At 44.8% G+C, this 19,229-nt stretch overlaps 1 protein-coding gene across 2 annotated transcripts in view; it reads right to left on the bottom strand.

Moving 5' to 3' along the window:
* Positions 1–18,792, bottom strand: part of kirrel2 (kirre like nephrin family adhesion molecule 2) — a 32,946-nt gene extending 14,154 nt beyond the window's left edge. For both annotated transcript variants that reach the window (XM_086218714.1, XM_086218715.1), the window contains exon 1: positions 18,202–18,792. In XM_086218714.1, coding sequence (XP_086074840.1) covers positions 18,202–18,241 — 40 coding nt within the window. In that variant the 5' untranslated portion in view covers positions 18,242–18,792. The remainder of the gene's footprint in view (positions 1–18,201) is intronic.
* Between the last annotated feature and the right edge of the window lie 437 nt (positions 18,793–19,229).

Here is a 19,229-nt window from a genome sequence, read left to right as displayed (position 1 = left end):
TTTTTGAGTGTAGCTGCATCAGCGGTCCGTCTATTTTGGTCCTGATTTTATTACGTATTCTCATTCCCAACTCCTGCAACGAGAGCATCATTTAGCCCTGTGTGGTCTATAAATACAAGAGCTTTTAACTTTGCCCACTGCAGAAATAATTCAGAATGTTAAAACATTGCGCCCCACATCTACATACATTTTTTGCCCCAATAGTGGAAACCAAGTCCTGCACCCAGCTAGTGTTGAGTTTTCCACAAAAGGATCCTGAGAAGAGAAAATGAGGAGGGAAAATAGACAAAAACCCCCGGCAAAAAACAAGGCAATTGGCAAAAAAGTGTCAAGCTTGGAATAAACAACCCCTCTCCCCAAATGCCATCCATTGTGCCTTGTCTAGATAAGGCTTCTAAATCGGGCTGGAAAATGCAAGCTCCATTTCTCTCTGTATGGAATTATTATCCCTTTGTTTGGAGTCAGGCTCTTTTGTCTTCCTCTTCCTGTGTGTGTGTGTGTGTGTGTGTGTGTGTGTCTACACAAACAGAAAGTAGTGCTGAGGTAGCTGAACCAAAGAGTATGTCCCACAGGGGACCCCGCACCCATCTCATGTTTGATCTGGCTACTAAGCTCATTACCATGACTCCAACCCAACTTCTGAGGGCTTGAAGGGGGCTAACTACCACCCTGCACCTCGTGGCAGTGCGATACCCAAACACATGCTCTACATGTGCAAGCATGTCCCTCTTCTCCTTTGACCTGGACCGTTACAAACAGCTTCACTTTGTGTCTGTACAGATGGCCTCATACCTTCATCAGCCTCTCAGAACTCTCTTCTCCCCCATGTTGCAGTCCAGCTGCACTGCCACCCACCCGCTCACCCACCCACACTCACCACCTTTTCTCCTATTCTGCATTTTTTGGTGCCCAAATTGCAGTCTAACCGCTTTTTAAGAGCTGTATTGCTGGAGTTTAATCCTCCAAGCATCCCCTTTCAGCCTTTATTCCATTGTGAAAATCTTGGCTCAGACCTAGACCCTTTTTAGAGAGCGGACCCGCTCAGCCATCCAGACCCCCCATCACCCTCCTCCCCTCTGCGCTGCTCCGCTGATACCCCCCACCCAGGGCCTGCTTTGTCATTCCATACATCCTTCTACAGTCAAGCCCATCTCATTTGTCTGTTTATCACTCATACATCTACAGTCCTGATCCCTGAAATCAATGCCTCGCAGGTCCCTTCGGGAGTTATATAAGGTGTTACTAATTGCTGATTTGCTTTCTCCGAGGCTCTTTCTGCCATCACTCTGTTTTTTTCCAGACTCTGCATCAGCTGTCATCTCTTGCCAGCCTCTCCCTTGCACTTTATCTTCCTCTCCTCTCTCCTGTATAGCCTGTCCCTTTCTCTTGCTCTTTGCATCCCTGGCGTGAAAATCACAGGGGCTTGTGTCAGCTTGTCAACACAACACTCATGAAATCAGGGTAAGGGGAACAAGAGAGATGGAGAGAGAGAGAGAGAGAGAGAAAAGAAGACCTATTGCATACTAGAAAGACTGGAAAAACTGAGGAAAGGTAAAATGGAAAAAAGTGTGCTCCTGTCAGCTTCCAGTTGCAAAGGAGCAGGCCTTAGAGGGGATTGATGTAACGCTGTAATCAGTCTGTCTGCAAGGCTGTCACCACGTCGTGCTACTCTGCTGGAATAGGGCGCTGCACACAACAGGGCAGCAGTGAGGTTGATCGCATGGACGAGCAGCAGTAGTTTCTCCCAGGGTACCTGCTACTACAGTGGCAGTGCATAGAGTAATAGAGTGGTATGCATACATCAGGAGGAAGGAGGAGGCTGGGGGAGAGACCAAGAGTGCTGATGTGACACAGTGTGAGTGGTTCACACAGTCACTGTACTGCAGAGCCCGACAATGTGCCATAAATACACTCATTCTTATACTGTCTCCACACATACACACACACACACACACACACACACACACACACACACACACACACACACTGTATAGATGCACACTCACTGTCACAGTCCCATATCTTTGGGGTTTCTAGTGGGCACAAGCATCTCTTGGAGTGTAATTCTAGCTTTTAAGCAACCCCCCCCCCCCCCACCCCCCTGAAGCCAAGACCCAAAGAGCTGACTCCATATAGACAGATAGCGAGCAACTGGCTGGCTGGCTGGCTGGCAGGACGACAGGAAATAAAAAGCCATATAAAGAAGAGAGAAAAGGGGAGGGAGTCAGCGGTGGCGGTATGAAATTGTCTGTACACATCAGCCAGCAGTGTTGACAAGATGTTGATTGAGCTCGTCTTGTCGTTTCGCTCCTGCTTACCCCCCTCTGGTGTTTTCACGGCAAGACAGCTGCTGGCTGGATCTATGTCACAGTTCCAGCCCTTTTCTGTCCCTCTTCTTTCTGCTTCTAAATCCCAATTTTCCTCTCTGACTCCCTCTCTCTCCCTCTCTCTTTCACTACTGTTTGGATGGAAGGCCTTTCAGTGTAATTTACTGTGCTTTTAAATCATTAGCTTCTTGTGCTGTTTGCAAAAAGCCCTAGTTTAGTGTGACATAGGAGCAAAACCTCGTGACAGTGAGCAACATGTGATGGGGAGGCAGCTCGATGATGGGATGGGAATAGAGAGATGACAAGCAAACAAAACAAACACATATATAAATAAATAATTGATTTAAAAATCCATAAAACAAGGAGATAATGTTAAAATCGCCTCCCGTCTCTTTCTTTTTCTAAATGGCAGTGGAAATGAAAACAAAGGAATTCTCATGGATTCTGTACTGGGACTCTGGGCCTAATGCCCTGGGGTGTCAATTAATTTAGTCTGGGGATTTGTGGCCTACTCTTCTTAATTGAGCCCAGTGGAGACCCCCTTGGCTCTTCAAGATAGGAAGTAGTGCATTTCATAATTAATACTTTTTTCCTTTATTATTATTATTTTTTAATGAGGGTGGTAATGTTGTAAGTGTGTGCATCTCATTAGAGTAAAAGGGCCATCGACGCTATTGTTCATGTCTGTGCTGTTTGCTGCTGGTGTGATGAATACCAGAGACAACCCCATTCAATGGCACATTGAAGTCAAAGCTGTGCTTTTGTGCATTTTTGAATATAGAACACAGCTAGCTCAATGAGAGTCTCATTAGCGTTGCTTAATATGTGTGCTTTTTAAAGCTTAGAGGTTAATGCCCGACTTGCCTCCATCTCACTGGAGCTCTCTTTAATTTGATGCATAATTCTTTTTTGTCAGCAGCCGACAAGAGCCTCTTCAGAGAAAGCATCTGTGCTGCATTGTGAACTCTGCATCCAACAGAAACACAAAGGCACAAAAACACTTCTAATTAAACCAATTTTAATGTTCCTCTTCACTTTCCTTCTCATACTCACTCCACATTACGGGAGATATTTCTGAATTATCCTATCCTCCCATCGCTCTGTCCAGAGAACATAACTCCTGGCGATTAAACAAATTACCTTCTCTCCCAGGGGAGCCGTGGATCCAGTGAAAACAATAAAAGTGTGTGATTCACAATGCTGCCACCTTTATGTTCTTACAAACTGCCATTTATTATCTAGTTGGTCTGTGACCAGAATTTCTGTTCCTCCTCATAGGGAGAGAAGAAGAGGCAGCTTTTTAATTTAACATCAAATTTTTCCACTCTGTTCATCTGATTCCCTGTAACTTGAAACATTCTTTTAAACTTACTGATGAGTAAGAGCTCCCTGAACACAAGAAAGGGAGGGAAATTATGTTACCTGCCGACCTCAATACATCCTGCTTTGTGTTGAGAAAAAGAAGGGAAAGGGAAAACTAATTTCCTGAAACTCTATTCCTTTAGTGTTGATTAGCAAAGGAGCATAATTAAAGTGAAATGTGAAGTCAGGGTTTTTCAGATTGTGCCGCTTCCTCTAGAAAAATCAGGCCATGATTAATGAATAAATGATTTATGAGTGAACTAATTAATCAATTAATTATTAAGCAAGCACTCTGAACAAGAAACAGGTAGGATGATGGTGAACGGCGGATAAGAGAGACGGTTAGGTTACGTGTTCGTGGAAAAAAGAAGGGTTTTAAGATAATCTGTTTGTTTTTATCAGGGTAGAATGAAGAAAAAGGGCGTCTGTGAGGAAACGGCGCAGCTCTCATCCTGAGCTTCCTGCATCAGCCAGCGTCATCTGGTGTGAGAGCGCTGACCTCAAAATGCTGCTTTTGCAAGTATAACTCGGGGTCAGGTTTAAAGGTTACCAAGAAGTGAAGCCTGGCATAACATTTGCCAACCACAGCGATGGTGTTTGCAGTGGGATGGAAGAAGCCACGTGACCCACCGTCAACACCTCTGAGAGGGCTGCGGCTAATGCAAAGTTCCCTTCTCTTAGCAGTCCTCTTTCCTCCCCCTGTCTTTAACTAGGACACCCCATCAATCTTTGATAATGCGCAATGTGGGTCTCTCCTGTGTGACCAGGCTGATGAGACATCACAGCTGGGTTTGATGTATGAAATGCAGGCACCCAATGTAACTGTGATATACTGGACTGTTTCAAGTCAAGTTTGACCTTTTTTTTTTTCTTTTCCCTCCCCTGGATATTAATCGCTGCAGTGAAAGAATATACTGCATGTGTGATAAATTCCACCCCCCCTCCATGGAGCTCAGTGCACTTTATTCTTTGGCATGGGGCTTCCTCACTACCTTTAGCTTAGTGGAGGTAGGGACTGTTTCATGTCTACCATAAGTCCCCAGAGCTGATACACAACAGGATATGGGACACAAAATATTATTTTATAAGCGGATGGCTTTATTGTTTCTTTTAAAATGCGGCATTACTCTATAAAACTGCATTGCCCCCCCACCACCAACTCCCCCTGACACCCGGAAACACATCCTCAAAGCCAGAACATGAGATGCATCTTTCATCCCTGCATATCTTTGCTGGCATTTACTGCTGGCCTTATTAAGGGAGTTGTGAGTGACGGAGGCAGAGTGTCTCAGGGGGCTGCGATCGGAGCTGCAGCAAGCTGAGGGCGACATCATGCTTACGTAGATCTGCTCAAAATGCTTTTAGAAAGTTCTTTCAATCCCTTTATCTCATACTCCTTTCACTTCTCTGTACCTTCTATTGTTTTTTCCCTAGCAGCCACCGGCCAGACTAGTGCTGCATTCTGTCCCAATCATACCGTGGCTTTGCAGATTTCCAGAGTCAAATGGGTGTGAATAGTTCTTTGTAAAACGGGGTGTGTTGGCTCATTGACTGTGAAACCCTGGACATATGGCAGCTGTGTGTTGGGAAGTATCACAGCAGTGAATACCGTAGGTTGGGCTCGTGACCTCTGCTTGGCCTCTTAACACCTTGTAGGCTGCACTTAAGTCTGCGGTTTGATTATCTTAAACAGTTCATTGTGCGCTCAGTTTTCAGTCTTTCTTTTGCTGTTTCAACTTTGGATGCAGTTGCTCGTGTGTTATGTGACTGTTTTACTAAACATGGAACACGTGCCCTTTCTGAGAGACACACAAAGATGGACCTCCGTGTTTGCTGTAAAGGAATGCTGGACGGTTGCAGTTTGTGTGTACCTTTGATGGCACGCTGAAATCTCTTTTTGTACTGGTGCGATAAGCTTGTTAATTAAGTGACTGGCAGTTGTGTCCACTCCCAGAGAGAAACAGGGGACTTCACTTTCTACCGGAAGTCTAGCCGCCGCTCAACAAAGACAACACAAGTAAACTTTTAAAATACAACTCTTTTCTTTTTCATACGTTCTTGCCCTCCGTCTGTAAAACAAGACTTTCTTTGCAGGTCACATCTACTGAGAGGCCTCAGGTTTTGGTGCTCTGATAAACAAGTGGAGCGTTACAGACTCTTAAGCCCATCTGGCGAGATGATCGATCATTAGACAGAGTGAAGATAACTCCCTCAGCTTCCCCCTTGGCTACGACTGATCCCATATCACCCTTGCAGGATATGGTATGAATCACAGGAAGTTGAGATCAATCTATATAGATTGTGCCGCTTGATTACAAACGGGGAAAAAAAAGAGGAAAAAAAATCCCATTTGGCTTTGCCACTCGGATGCTTCAGACTCTGATGTTTGTGTGAATATGTGGGTGGCTGCGCATCTTTCGTGTTAAATAATAGATTTTTACCTTTCTCTTCTTACTGATGTCTGACTTGATCCTTTCCTTCAATCTGTCCTTACCTTCACTCGTTTACTTCACTCATTCCATCCTGCTCTGAAATCTCCCTTCTTGAGGGAGTCGTCTTTTAAATCTTAATTAAAACAGTCTACACCCCCACCACCACCACCCCAAGGGGCTGGCTGAAAGCAGCTTAGAACAATCAAGAGGACGGATTAGAAGTGAGAAGAAAAGAAGAGGAGAGGAGAAGCAAGAGGGAGGGAGGGGTTGGGTGGTGGGGTGGTGGGGGGGGGGGGGCGAAGACGACAACACAACAACCAAAATGGTATGGAAGAGAAAAAAAGTATTGAAAGGAAAGAAAGAAGTGACCCCTTTCCTTTAAGCCCCTGGTCTTCTCTACTTCCCCCCTTCACTGTCTCTCCCTGTCTCTCAGGGCTCTGCAGTCTTGGCCTGACCTATTGACATTCAGCTTCTCGGCAGATTAAGCAGCGAATGGAGCCTCTGGAAAGGGTAAACACACTAGAGGAACAATGACCAACAGGCGGCAACCTTATTGGATTCTAATTAACTGCCAGGAGAGATGGCTAGGGGCATGTTAAGTGCTGTGGGACACAAGATAGAGCCCCCCGACATCAGATACCACAACTCAAATCACCTCCTTTCTTGTAGATCATCTCCCCCTTATCTCCCTCTGCATCTCTCTATTCTTCTCTCCTCGCATTCAGTACTGTTTCACATATGACCAATGACTCTCCTACATCTATTTGCCATCTCTCTTTTCCAGGGGTCCCCCCCCCCCTTTTTTTTAACAAGGTGGAACGAGACTCATCCCTCCGGAGATGGCTGTTTGAGCGATAAGGTTAAAATAGGCTGAAAAATTGGAGGAGATTATTTGATATTGAACAGATTGAATTATGTGGCGTCATGGAGAAAAATGAAGAGGAGGAAAATCATTTTTCTATGTTGCCCTCGGGAGGCGCACGACCAGAGGAAGCGAGGAGCTGCACCTCAGTGACCGCGAACCTGAAAATATGATTTTTTTTCTTCTTTTAACTCTGATTAATCAACACGTTCATTTCAGAGTGGGTTCAAACCAGTTTCTCTACATGTGTGAACATTCTCACTGGTGCAGTGGGTCCTCTGGCTTTGATAGGTCCCCTGATTAGAGGGGGACAAGAGGCCCCTGTATATGGACCCCCAAGCACTAATTAGATTGGTTTCATTAATGTGTTGGTGTGAGAGAGGGCCCTGGTCATCATGGCTGACACGGAAGAGAGAAAAAAAAAAGCGCTCCTCTCGAGACAGGCCATCGTCACCTCAGCAGGCATAAAGCCATTCATTAATTGGTGTGAAAACACGCACACACACACTACACGTGTGTGCCAACACACACACACGCATTCTCAAACCTCAGCTTGAATACACATACTAATGTTATGGGTACTCCATGAACCCATTGCTTGTTAACACATTACCTGGGATCAAAGAGGCAAAGGCTGGAAGGAGAGAGGACTAGAGGAGCCATTATTTGTCAAGGAAAATTGCAGTTCAGTGTTATGTTTGTCCTTTGGCAAAGCAGCCAGAATAGAGGTTTCACCCATTTCACAAAAACGGACGGATCTCTTTCCTCGTCACTATCATGTGAGACTCTTTGAAACCCCCAGAGTAGTTTTTTTTTTTTTCAAATCAAAGCTAGAAGGAAATGAATCGGAGCTTCAGTTGTGATCCAGGCCTGAAGGTATAAAAGCGATCCACATGACCACTGTCCATTTTCACACCATTACAGCAACAGTCATGGCTGTAATAAGTTGAATTGGGCCATTGATTTCTCTCATACACCCTCTCTTTCACCCAAAAAAAAAAAAAATGTCTGTGCCAGTTACGAGATACACCCACTTTTTTTAACCAAACATCACATGCTCAAAGACAGCTTACATTAACCTAGTAGAAACACACACACACACACACACACACACACACACACACACACACACACACAACCAATAGAGGTGTCCCAGCCTGAGTTCCTGGGGAGTTAAACAAAAGCCTGAGTTTAAATTGGCTTTTAAAGAAGTCCCTAGGACAATCAGGGAGTTGGCTTGAGCTACTGTTGTGTGTCAGAGGGCTGTTTAGAGAAAGACGGGTGGTGAGGTTGAGGTCTATAGTGCAGTGAATGACTAATCTGGAGTGTGACGTTTCAGGAGACTCCCTCCGCCAGATTCAATAGGCCTCCAATCAGGCCTGACTGCCCCTCAATCTTTGGTCAGCTGTTTTAACTGGCTAGTGATGGAGTGGCTTCATTAAGGGTCTATTTATCTCTTGCTGTATCACACAACTGAAAGCCTGGTGACAAGCTGAACACACCCACACACCACCCACACATGAACCTGTGCAGATGCACAACTGGATTTCACACAGCCAGCAGTCAGCCACATCCTTATTTTTGTTAAAAATCAACAGATTTTAATTCACATTTGGAGATGTCTCACTACAAACCTCCTTCAGTTCCACATGAAAAGAAAAAAAGATTTTACTCTCGCTTGAGGTTGTTTTGGCTTTTTTGAAATAAGTATATGTATGAAACCAATTCATTTGAATAAGCTCTGACCTAGCGGATGTTGATTTTTATGACTGACCAGCTGCTTCCACTGCTGATGTCTTACTCCCCAACTGTTTCTTTGTCTCTTGACGGCGTGCAACATGACAAACTGGCACCAAAGAGCAATGACAACGTGCCAAACTGAACGTAAAACCTCAAAACCTCAGCTTTTCACTGGTAGAAGAATGTAGACGGCCAAGACAACTTCTTCTACTGTGTTACAGCCATGAGTGAAGTTGCCTATAGTGCCATCTTGTGACAACTGCATCGCTAAGTTTGCTTAATTTACTCCGAATTCCAATTCCCAATTCCCATTTCATTTTTTTGCAGCAATTCTAAAATCTACTTGACAACTACAAATATGTTGTTTCACTTTCTTCTTTTTTTCCCCTAAAAGTGTCCTGATTCAATAAACTTTCACCTTACGTCAGGCAGACTGTACTGTCGCTGGTCCTCTCTAGAAAACTCCCTCTGGTCCAGTAGTTTCTTCAGGGGTTCTACGTGTTGCTACCTCAAGGTGTAATGACACCTGCCCAGAATAGCCAGCCAGGTTCAACCATAACCTCAGAGACCCTCCCAAACAAGCCACAACAAACAGCTTTCTGGAGCCACTCTCCGCCTTTGATCTAAAGAAGTAGAGATGAGATCTGTCTGCCCTTTTTCTGTTTTTATTTACGACATCTCCTTATATCTCTCTTTTCCCTCCTGCTGAGCTGGTGTATTAAATAAGGTGACTATTCCAGCAGCGTTGGGCTGCACCTCAAAGTGCACGTCTGTGAAGAGGGCTTTTCTCTCCTTCCCTCTCATCTTTTATACCTTCCATCAGCTACTCCCCTTCTCTTCCTTTTCCTTTATCCTTCTACATCCCCTCTTTTTTTTAACATGTTCCCCCACACACTTGAATGTGAAAGAGAGATACATCACTCTCATCTATTCAAGTTCATCCACACCTCCCTGTCTATCTCCCTCAGCGCTTCTCTCTCAGCCTATTGTTTATTTGGATATACGTCTAATTGTGCTGTCTCACTTATGTAATTAGTGCAAAAAATAAATGCCTGCCGTATGGCTTTGTCTCTCCCCTTTGCCCCTCCCGTTGCAGCCTCTGAGAAAACAAATTATGGAGAACAATAGGTACAAATGGCTTCTGCACCAAACACATGATGGATGCCGCTGGAGTTGCCTGCATCTTCTCTTTTTTCCACTCCCTCTCTTCTTCATTATCTCCAGCTTTATATGTCTCTGTTTGGAAACAGTGGAGGACTTGAGCGCTCTCTTGGCCAACTAGCCTATCATTGTGCACTTGTATCGTCTGTCTTCCCCTCTTGGCCCTGACACTATAGTCACACAGACGTCATATTGGGCAAGGTCCCTTCTTTCTCTCTCCTCTTTGTCTCCCTTCTCTACTCTACCTTTCTCTTCCCCTGCTGTCGCTTCTCCTGTATCCCCTTGTGCATTCTCTTCACCACGGCTGCAAAGCAAACGCCTGGGACTTTCTAAAGCAAACAGCCAGCATCCTGTGCCATAGCCCCATCTGTGGATAGTCTGAGCAGGGAACAATCAGTCCTTCTCTGCATCGTTCTCTTTCCAGCCCCCTGGGATCTGCACAGCACTAGGATGCCTCAGTCAGACGGGTGCAATGTGCTGGAACAATAGTTGGGCTCCTTCCTCCAGGAGGGGTGTTAGGTTCACCTCAGCCAGCTTGGGAAGCACTTATCCATGTGTTATTGCCCTCCGTGCTGCAGCTTCACAGGAATGTGGCAGAAGCAGAAAAGCCTCCCACTATACACCTTCCCTACATCAGTCTCATCCACAAATCCACACACCGACACACTCAACCACTCTCTGTGTCCACGTATACACCTGAGATCTAATGTTTTAGCCTGAGGTGTAGAAATATCAACTTTCTATTAATCCCCCTCAGACTTGCAGTCAGTTACACCTTTGTTGTTTTTCACCTCTGCCACGCTGGAAGAAAAACAGCAGGTTTGGTTTACACCAATTCAAGCATATCCATTACCTGAAATGCTAGGCTCCTGGCAGTAAACCCATTTGACCCGACTGCCCCCCCAACCCCCCCCCCCCCCCCGCACATGCTGGGCCCATGGCTGTTTCCACATCAGCTTTTCTTTCTCCAAACAGACAGCGGGAGAGTGACACACCTCACCCTCCTACCACCTCAACCGCCACCCACCTCCACCACACACACACACACACACCACAGTTCCTCATGTTTCCACACAGCTCAATAACATTAACATGTTTTGCCATTGAGGGAGCAGCCGTTAAAAGCTCGATCGATGTGCTTTGATTGACACCCCTCAGTTGATAGCAAATTGGAAGCCTCCTCTCGCAGACCTCCTGGGGCGAGTTTCTCAGCCCTGTCCGAAAATCTCTACAGCAACAGAAGGAAATGAAGAAAAAAAAATGGCTGTACTTTCTCCAACCCTTCACCCAGCCTTTGTCAACAACACGGACCGGCCTCGTATTTTCCAGAGGAGAAAGAGATTGAGCCACAGCCAAGTCTACTATTTTGGTTAATCGTTGAGTCACTAACAAAATATTAGCCCTGGCGATCTGGGCAGTTTGGACAGAACAAAAGAGAAGAAAAGGAGAATAGGGAATGAGGTTTTAGAGTAAACAATATCTTCTGATGGTTTGGTTCGTTTAGGTTCTGGTATCCAAGCAGCAGAACACAACAAGCTTCTAACTCTTTGCTTGAAACAAGAATATTTAAATAAAATATTTTTGTCTTGCAGTTAGCATCCACTTAGGATGAGCTGCTTATTAGTGTCCGTGTCCATCATCATTGTGCTTAAATTCCCTGGACTGCATTTAAGAGTGGACAGGTGCTCTGAAGAGAAGGCTACTAAAACAGAGGGCAACAGTTCACCCTATACAAAAACAGTGTGGAAAAGCAAACTAATGTGACAAAACGATTGATTTTCTGTGCTTGCAGCTCAGTCCTCCACTAAACGTAATTTGGGAGGTGACTTCAATGCTCAGGTTAATACAAAAAAATTCAATCATAACTCAAGGTAACTTTTGCCACTTTATATCCCTACGTACGCACGCACACACACACACACACACACAGACACACACAAACCCACACGCTCTGAATTTCCTAGATTCACATATGGATGCTAATCGCTCTGAATGTAGAGAGACAGTTACTTTTTTTTTAGCTTTAAGCTGACAAAACCGACTAACAACAGCAAAACTGTCCAAAACGTCAGTTTACAAATTCTAAAACACATATTTAGGTATAATACATGTCTTCGTAACCCAGCTCTATAATCCAAAAACACTTTCATTTGAAATAAAAACACCTACGGTTCTGCAGAAGAGTGAATGAAAGAGAACATTTGTCACATTTAACTGAAACTTGTGGATTACTGAGCATATGACTGGTTGAGAAGACTGCAGCTATACTGGACAATGTCTTTGAGAGTTTATAAATGGATGTTTTGCCGTTGGTCTCCGTTAGCTTCAAGCTATAAATATGAGCTTGTGTTGTTTTGTTTTTTTTACTACATTCTGGCGCTGCAGAGGGGAAACTGTCTCTATGAGTTCAAAGCACTTAGTTGAGAACTTGAAAGACAAATTAGACTTTTTGGGTGAAGTATCACTTTAAAGCTACTGATTTGAAAAGCATCTGTTCTCCCTTGTGTGCATTCCCTCTATTGAGTCAAGTCATCTCTCTGGTGTTTTTTTTCTACCGAGGGTGTTTAGAGATGATAAGAAGATTCAATAGATTTGAATATGATAAAACACTATCCTTAGTTAGTCCCGCAAAGGTCGGCACTGTTGTTTCGTAATAAAAAGAGAAGCGGTCTCATTTCCTTCAGTGTGTTCTTACCTCTTTGTTAAGGAGATAACATGTCCTTAGCTGGAGCATCATTAATTAGACAATTGGACTTTGACTAATCACTCCAGAAAGGGCACAGAGCCCCGAAGATGCCAAACACTCATCTCAACTTATCATCCTCTGCCCCAGTGTGTGCCCTTGACCTCCATGAGTGGGTGCATGCGTGTTAAGGGTGTTGCTTCTGTGAGCTCATTGTGCGTCATTTCAGGGAAAAAAAGGCCATGTGCCATGAGCCTAGAACACCCTGCAGAATATTACCGATCGCCTGTTCGGTAAGTGTCGCCGACAGCCAAATTTCATATTGGATGAGAAAAATAAATCCATAGTTAAATAAACGCTGTCGCATTGTATTCCTACCTGAACTTTTCTTTTTCCTGAGTTGCCAGAATCCCTTTCCAACAGAGCTATCTTTAATACAAGGTTAAGGAACACGGCTGGTGAAGATAACACAGGAACAGATATTGCTTCACTGCAGAAGATAAATTTCAATTTGCTGTTGGTTTCTGTGTCTCAGCAGGAGTTATGAAATTCTTGTCTTGCAGGGCAGGACTTGATTGGAAAATAGAAACGAATGTGGGGTCCAGCCCAACTGTGATTTTTTTGTGTTGTATGTTGGTTTCTGGGCTCAGGGGCCTTTTGAAATGGTGATACATCTCTCTAGAAGGAAGTGACACTTACATTTTTGGGGGGAGATAAATGCAATCCAACTCTTTCTTAAAATAGCTGCTACTGTATAAACGTGACTGTTTCCCTTGGGGTGCTGTTTTAATGACATGCACAGAATTAATTCCGGTTTCTCTCTCTCTCTCTCTCTCTCTCTCTGTCTCACTCTCTCTGTCTCTATTCTTTCCATTACTGTGTTTGCAGAGAAGAATAAAAGAGTAAACAACTTTGTGCTGTCCCCACTAGTCTGTATGCAGATGATACAGCCTGAGGTGGAGTAGCTGGGGAAGACGACTCCAGGCAAAGACAGGAAGCTGACACGGCCCCCTCCATTGTCCTGTTGCTTGTCATTTCCTCTCCGGATGCTCCAAACTGCCCCAGAGGAGGACAAGGTGAGGATGTGCAGAGAGAGACACAAGGAGAAAGCAAAGACAAAAAGAGGATGGGTGGGCAGGAGTAAAAATAATGCTGGAAGAGGCCAAACATGCCATCAACAGTTTGCTACCTGGCTACTCTGGCTTCCTGCATGGAGCCATACCAGCATACACAGTTAATTTGCTAACAGCTGATAACAATGCCTCAGGACATACTGCCAAGTTCTTTATCTGTGTTTACCCGCATGGCAAAGCTGATTAGAGACAGGCAACATTATGAAGCCTCATTGTTTCCTTTCTCCTTCCAGTTTCTTCAGTGACACACGTAGTAAGCGTGCGTGGAAACGGGCGGTTATCTAGGATATCTTGTTTAGAACGAAGGCCAGAATGACAATAACATGATGTCTTCAGGATGAGAAGAACCAAGCTCTCATTGTTCCAGAGCTTGATCACTCGTGACTTTGCCTGTGTGACATGAGCGAACATTTCGAAGCTTTCAACAAAGCCACAAAACTCAACAATTATATTTGATGCCGAGATCTTTATGACTCATTTGCATCCATATGTGAATCTTGGAAATTCAGAGCTTGTGTGTGTGTGTGTGTGTGTGTGTGTGTGTGTGTGTTGTTGATACACACTGGCACCCCAGCAGCAAAACCAATACACATGGCTCACATAGACAGGAAATCAAAGTAGGCCAAAATTCATCTTTGCCATGACTTCAGTCAGTCTCCTAAATAATGCAAGACACTTCTGTTCAAGACTCAGCTGTATTCAGATTCTGCTGGATCTGCACTATTGTGCAACTTGTATCTAGCGCTCCTCACCGACTGGCTGGAATTCATGCCTCCAAACTTTCTACTGCTTACCCACCTCATCCTCTTTGTATCAAAGATGCATACAAGAGGAACGGGATTGATCGAGGGAGTGAAATGGAAAACGGTAAGGGAGACATGGAGATACAGAGTATGATTATGCAAGTGTGTGTGTGTGTGTGTGTGTGTGTGTGTGTGTGAGAGAGAGAGAGAGAGAGAGTGTGAGTCAAAGGTTAACGATGCTCAGTGGTCTTCCTCACTGTTTTCCTGCTGCTTGTCAGCTTAATCATAAGGACACTGGTGACACATCTTATCCTTATGTCCCCTTCCTTATCTATGCTGATCTTGACCCCCCCCACACACATACACACACACTCACACAAGAATTCAAAGAACTGCGGAATGGCAGTTCATGAAATATGCAGAGTTCCTAAAGCAAACCTCTTGGGCCACTCTGCCACTGCGTCCTGAAACATATCTGCACTGCATGAGGATGAGACAAATCTCTGGTAATGGCGAAGAGATGATGGGATGGGGAGGGGAGCGCTTGGTTAAGGCTTATCACTTTCTCGCCTATATTTCTGTGTGTGTGTGTGTGTGTGTGTGTGTGTGTGTGTGAGTGTGTGTGTGAGAGAGAGAGAGAGAGAGAGAGCAGGTTTTCAACCTATGGTGAGAGCCTGCCAGCCGCCTCCGGCCCATTAAGCAGATGCGCTCTCATGTCCCTATGACCCATAGTCACACATTCTGCAAGCAGGAAAAAAAGAGTTCTGAGAAGGAGTAAGGTGGAAATTTTCCACGGTGTTGCACTATAAAGTGGCGACACAACTTAAGAGGAAGGGAGAGAAACTTGTAATCTCGGCTCACAGCCTTTGAACTTGGCCCGATGAGACGCGAGCATCCCAAAGCAAAAGGTTCCAAAGAAGAGCTCACAGAAGATTACTCAGAATACTGATGCAGTGTGGAATCCAATTCCTCCGGGAGCCGTAGGGACTTTCCGTGAAAAGTAAATTGTCAGTCGTGTACAAGACTACATATACAAGCAATATACACATTTTAAAGTGCAGTTGTGTAGTACTGTACAGGCAAATTTTGATGCTCAATTGAAAGTGCTATGTTTAAGCATATTGGAGCATCTGTGACTTTGTTTGTGAGGCTGTAAATGAGATCGAGGGTCTCTTACGTTGTAATTAGGACAGCTGTTACAATTTTCATTATTTGTGTGTGTGTGTGTGTGTATTGGTGTTGGGGCAGGCAGCAAGGGAAAAATATGCCACTGTCTGGTTACCGCCTCTTCTTATCCAGCTGTTGCCTGTCTGTCAGAGAGCAGAGGTCTGCCGCCCCCCCCCCCCCCCCCCCAAGCTTTGAATAATGACAAAACCATGCGGAACAGGGCTGAGGGTAAAGATGTACTCACCACAAATGGCTATTGAGAATGCTTTGCCATTTGTGATCTTAAAAGAATTTATTATGTGATTCAGTCTGGAGGCGATTGAGGAAAAAAAAAAGAAAAAAAGCTTAAAAGGATTGTAGATCTCATTACTCAAACTTGTGTCCCTCTCCGAGAAGATCTATGTCAGTGTGGGGATTTTCTGTATTCTCTTGCAGTTAAATTGAATTATTTTCTCTCAAAGTTTTAATATCATGCACCAGTTTCTTAACGACTCTGAAAAACGCTGATAAGTCAACAGTTTCTCAGTGTTAATTGCTGAGAGCTATTTTTGCATCAGGACATTTGCAGCTCTAAATTATTGGAGTAAATTAGCTGCTTAGAGGGACTGCTTGTTCTCAATGATTATATTTATGCCGAAGAAACGTAGATGTTTTGTTCTTTGTCCCCCACAAATGAAGACTGTTCCTGCAGTCACTGGATGACTTTAATTAACCGTAATGACCTTTAACGACCATAATTTAGGAGTGATGAACATCTCGTACGTAAAGTTAATAAACAGGATATGCATCTAAGTCTTCTTTTTCCGCTACATCAAGCTCACCTCAGGTAAGCTTGGAACTGTTTTTATTCATTTATGGGTTGTTTTTTTTTTTTTTTGATTATGATAGCACCTGGGACAAGGAACCCTTATAGTTTACATGTCAGATACTAAAATATAACATGGCAACACTGCAGACAACTGATAGACAGAACTGCGACTACCACACACCCAGTTACTGGATGGCTCAATTAAATGGCACAACATGATGGTTTATTCCACCTTGTTGAAAAAGTTGTACCGCAGCACGAACTGAAACCTAATGGTATGGCCCGTCCTGGATGCCAGGTTTGACCCGGTGTTGGGACCAGGGCTGTACCCTGCTGCTGGGCCCACGAGATGAGGGGAGTACCAGAGTTGGATCAGAGTAGATTATTGGACACTCCCGCAGGACAATTATTGATTTCTGAAACTTCTGGTCGCTCACTTTAACTCGTCGCACAGAAGTTTGCAGGAGAGTTTTGCCAATCTGTTCATGATGAGATTCTCTAAGAAGTTCTCCTTTTGAAATTTTGAAAATTCAAACTACAGATTTGATCCGTCACACTTTTTTTTTCATCAGTTATTTGTTCCCATAATGATCAATCAAAACAAATGAGAAACCTTATGTGCTGTTGCGTAGAAAATGACGTCACAGCAATTGCCAAATTTTGGAGATCAGAAATCAGAAGTGAGAGTTTCCAGATTGGAACACAGCAGAAAAGTGCGGTAGAGGAGTGCAGCAACAGTGAGCTGAGAATATGATGGAAAGCTTTTTTTTTAGGCTATGATTAATATTTAATTTTAGCACAGACATTCTCTGGTTTACATTAATATCGCTCGCTGGAATACAAAAATGTTATAAGGAGTCATTTTCAACGGGGGGGGGGGTGGGGGGGTGGGGGCACTCCATCCAGCAAACAAAAGGCAGCGGCAGGTGAGGGTGTCGGGAGTGGGGGGCAAGACAGGTGCGTCTATTTCTCTTCCCAAACACCAAACAAATGTTCTCTCTCTCTCTCTCTCTCTCTCTCCCTCCCCCCTCTCTCTCTCTCTCTCCCCCCCCCTCTCTCTCTCTCTCTCTCTCTTATGTTACGAGTCTGTGCTCCCCTCTTCCACACTGATTGGTTTCGGGATGGAAACCAATGAGTGTAATGAATCTCAACTCAAAAAGAACTTTTGCTCCATACACACATTGTCTCATCAGCTTTTCTCATTTTCTTTCTTGTCTTTGAATCAATCGATCAACTAGTGCATCAATCTGGTGACAGCTTCATAACTTCATGTGGAAAAAGACGCGGCGCTGGACGTCGCTGCGTCTTTTCTCGGTGCTGCTCTCCTTCATTTCACTGCTTAAATTTTCAATTATTTCATCGGGGGAACAGCCTCCGCCACATACTCCCAGTGCGCGCACACACGTTACAGCCCGACTCTTCTGGGTTTGAAAATCTTTTAATTTAAACTTTCCTTTCGTGCGCCCTGGTAGACTCTGTAACCTCGTGCGAAATACCGTCTTTCACTCTTCCCAAATCCGAAGAAAAAGCAGTGCGGAGTCACACAGTGCTTCAACATCCACCGATGCTTGTACAGTCAAAAGTCATAAGTATAATTACTCTTTCAAAGCTAATTAAACAGTTCCCGGCAATAAAGAGCCGTGAATTGAGGCATTGCAGCACCAGTGGACCCGTAGCAGCGCGCTATGGTGGGCTTGACGCAGCGCGCCAGGACCGGAGCGCGGTTCATCCTCTCAGCAGCATCACCAGCTCCACAGATATCACACCAAACAGCATGTCTTACCTGTGGCCATAAGGCAGAAGATGAGGTATAACGCAGACATTGTAGCTGCTCTTGCCGCTGAGTGTGGCGGGTTTCCTGGCTCCGTCTCTGCGAATGAGCTGGTTAGGGTCCACCGCGGCTCCGGAATATCACCGGACAGATAAACGCACTGGGATTTGTCTGTAATATCATCCAATTTAAAGACGCGGAGGGGTCCTAACAGTTTTCACTCTCTGTCAGCATTGCATCCTCATAGTTGGTAACTTTCCCCACTGCATCAGCTTCTTTCCCAGTCAGTCCGCGCCCTGTCACGCTGGCGCAGCTTCACCTCTCACTGCGCGTCCGACCGGTCCATGAATGAAGCAGGCGGCAGCTTCGTCCACTCTCGAACCTCTCGGCGAGCTCCTCGGCAGTGCGCAGATAAACCCCGGTGAAGTTGCTCCTCGCACTCTCCGCTGTAGTCTGCTCCCACCACCGTCACACACTCACTCCTTCTCTCTCCCTCTCTCTCTATTTCTCTCTCTCTCTCTCTCTTACATACACACACACTCTCGGTCGGTCTCCTCTGTTTACTCCTCACACCTTCTTGCCAATGGGAAATGCGCACTGACAGTCATCTGGTGGGGGGCTACACCACGGAACCAAGTCGGAGGAGCCCCCTCTGCCTCTGTAAAGGGGGGGCGACTCCCACCCTCAGGGACCCGCTATTGGCTGAACGGGTGTTATGGGGAGGGTGTTTTAAACAGTAATTCACAGTTAATGGGTGTCTTAACCAACAGTTTGGATAGAAGAACTCAGCTTTATCCAGCTTTAACTTCAAAATATAATAATAATAATATATAATGATAACAGACAATGATCTGCATGTTCTGAGGAGGAAAAGGGCAGTTGGAGCGTAAGAGTATTTAGAATACCACTGCAAACCAATCGTGTCAGAAAACACTGCAGAGAATTGAGATAAGACATTATTATCCTTCCTAGAGTAGGCGACATGTCTCTGAAGTTCACACAGTTCCTTAATTAAAAGTAGAAATATCCAGATGGTCAAG

The sequence above is a fragment of the Aulostomus chinensis genome, chromosome 11 (assembly GCF_037954235.1).
Source record: "Aulostomus chinensis isolate RoL2024-O1b breed Wild chromosome 11, RoL_Achi_v1.0, whole genome shotgun sequence".
In the NCBI taxonomy this organism is placed as follows: Eukaryota; Metazoa; Chordata; class Actinopteri; order Syngnathiformes; family Aulostomidae; genus Aulostomus; species Aulostomus chinensis.
Note: the sequence above shows the minus strand (reverse complement) of the source record. Positions and strands in the feature narration are given on the sequence as shown.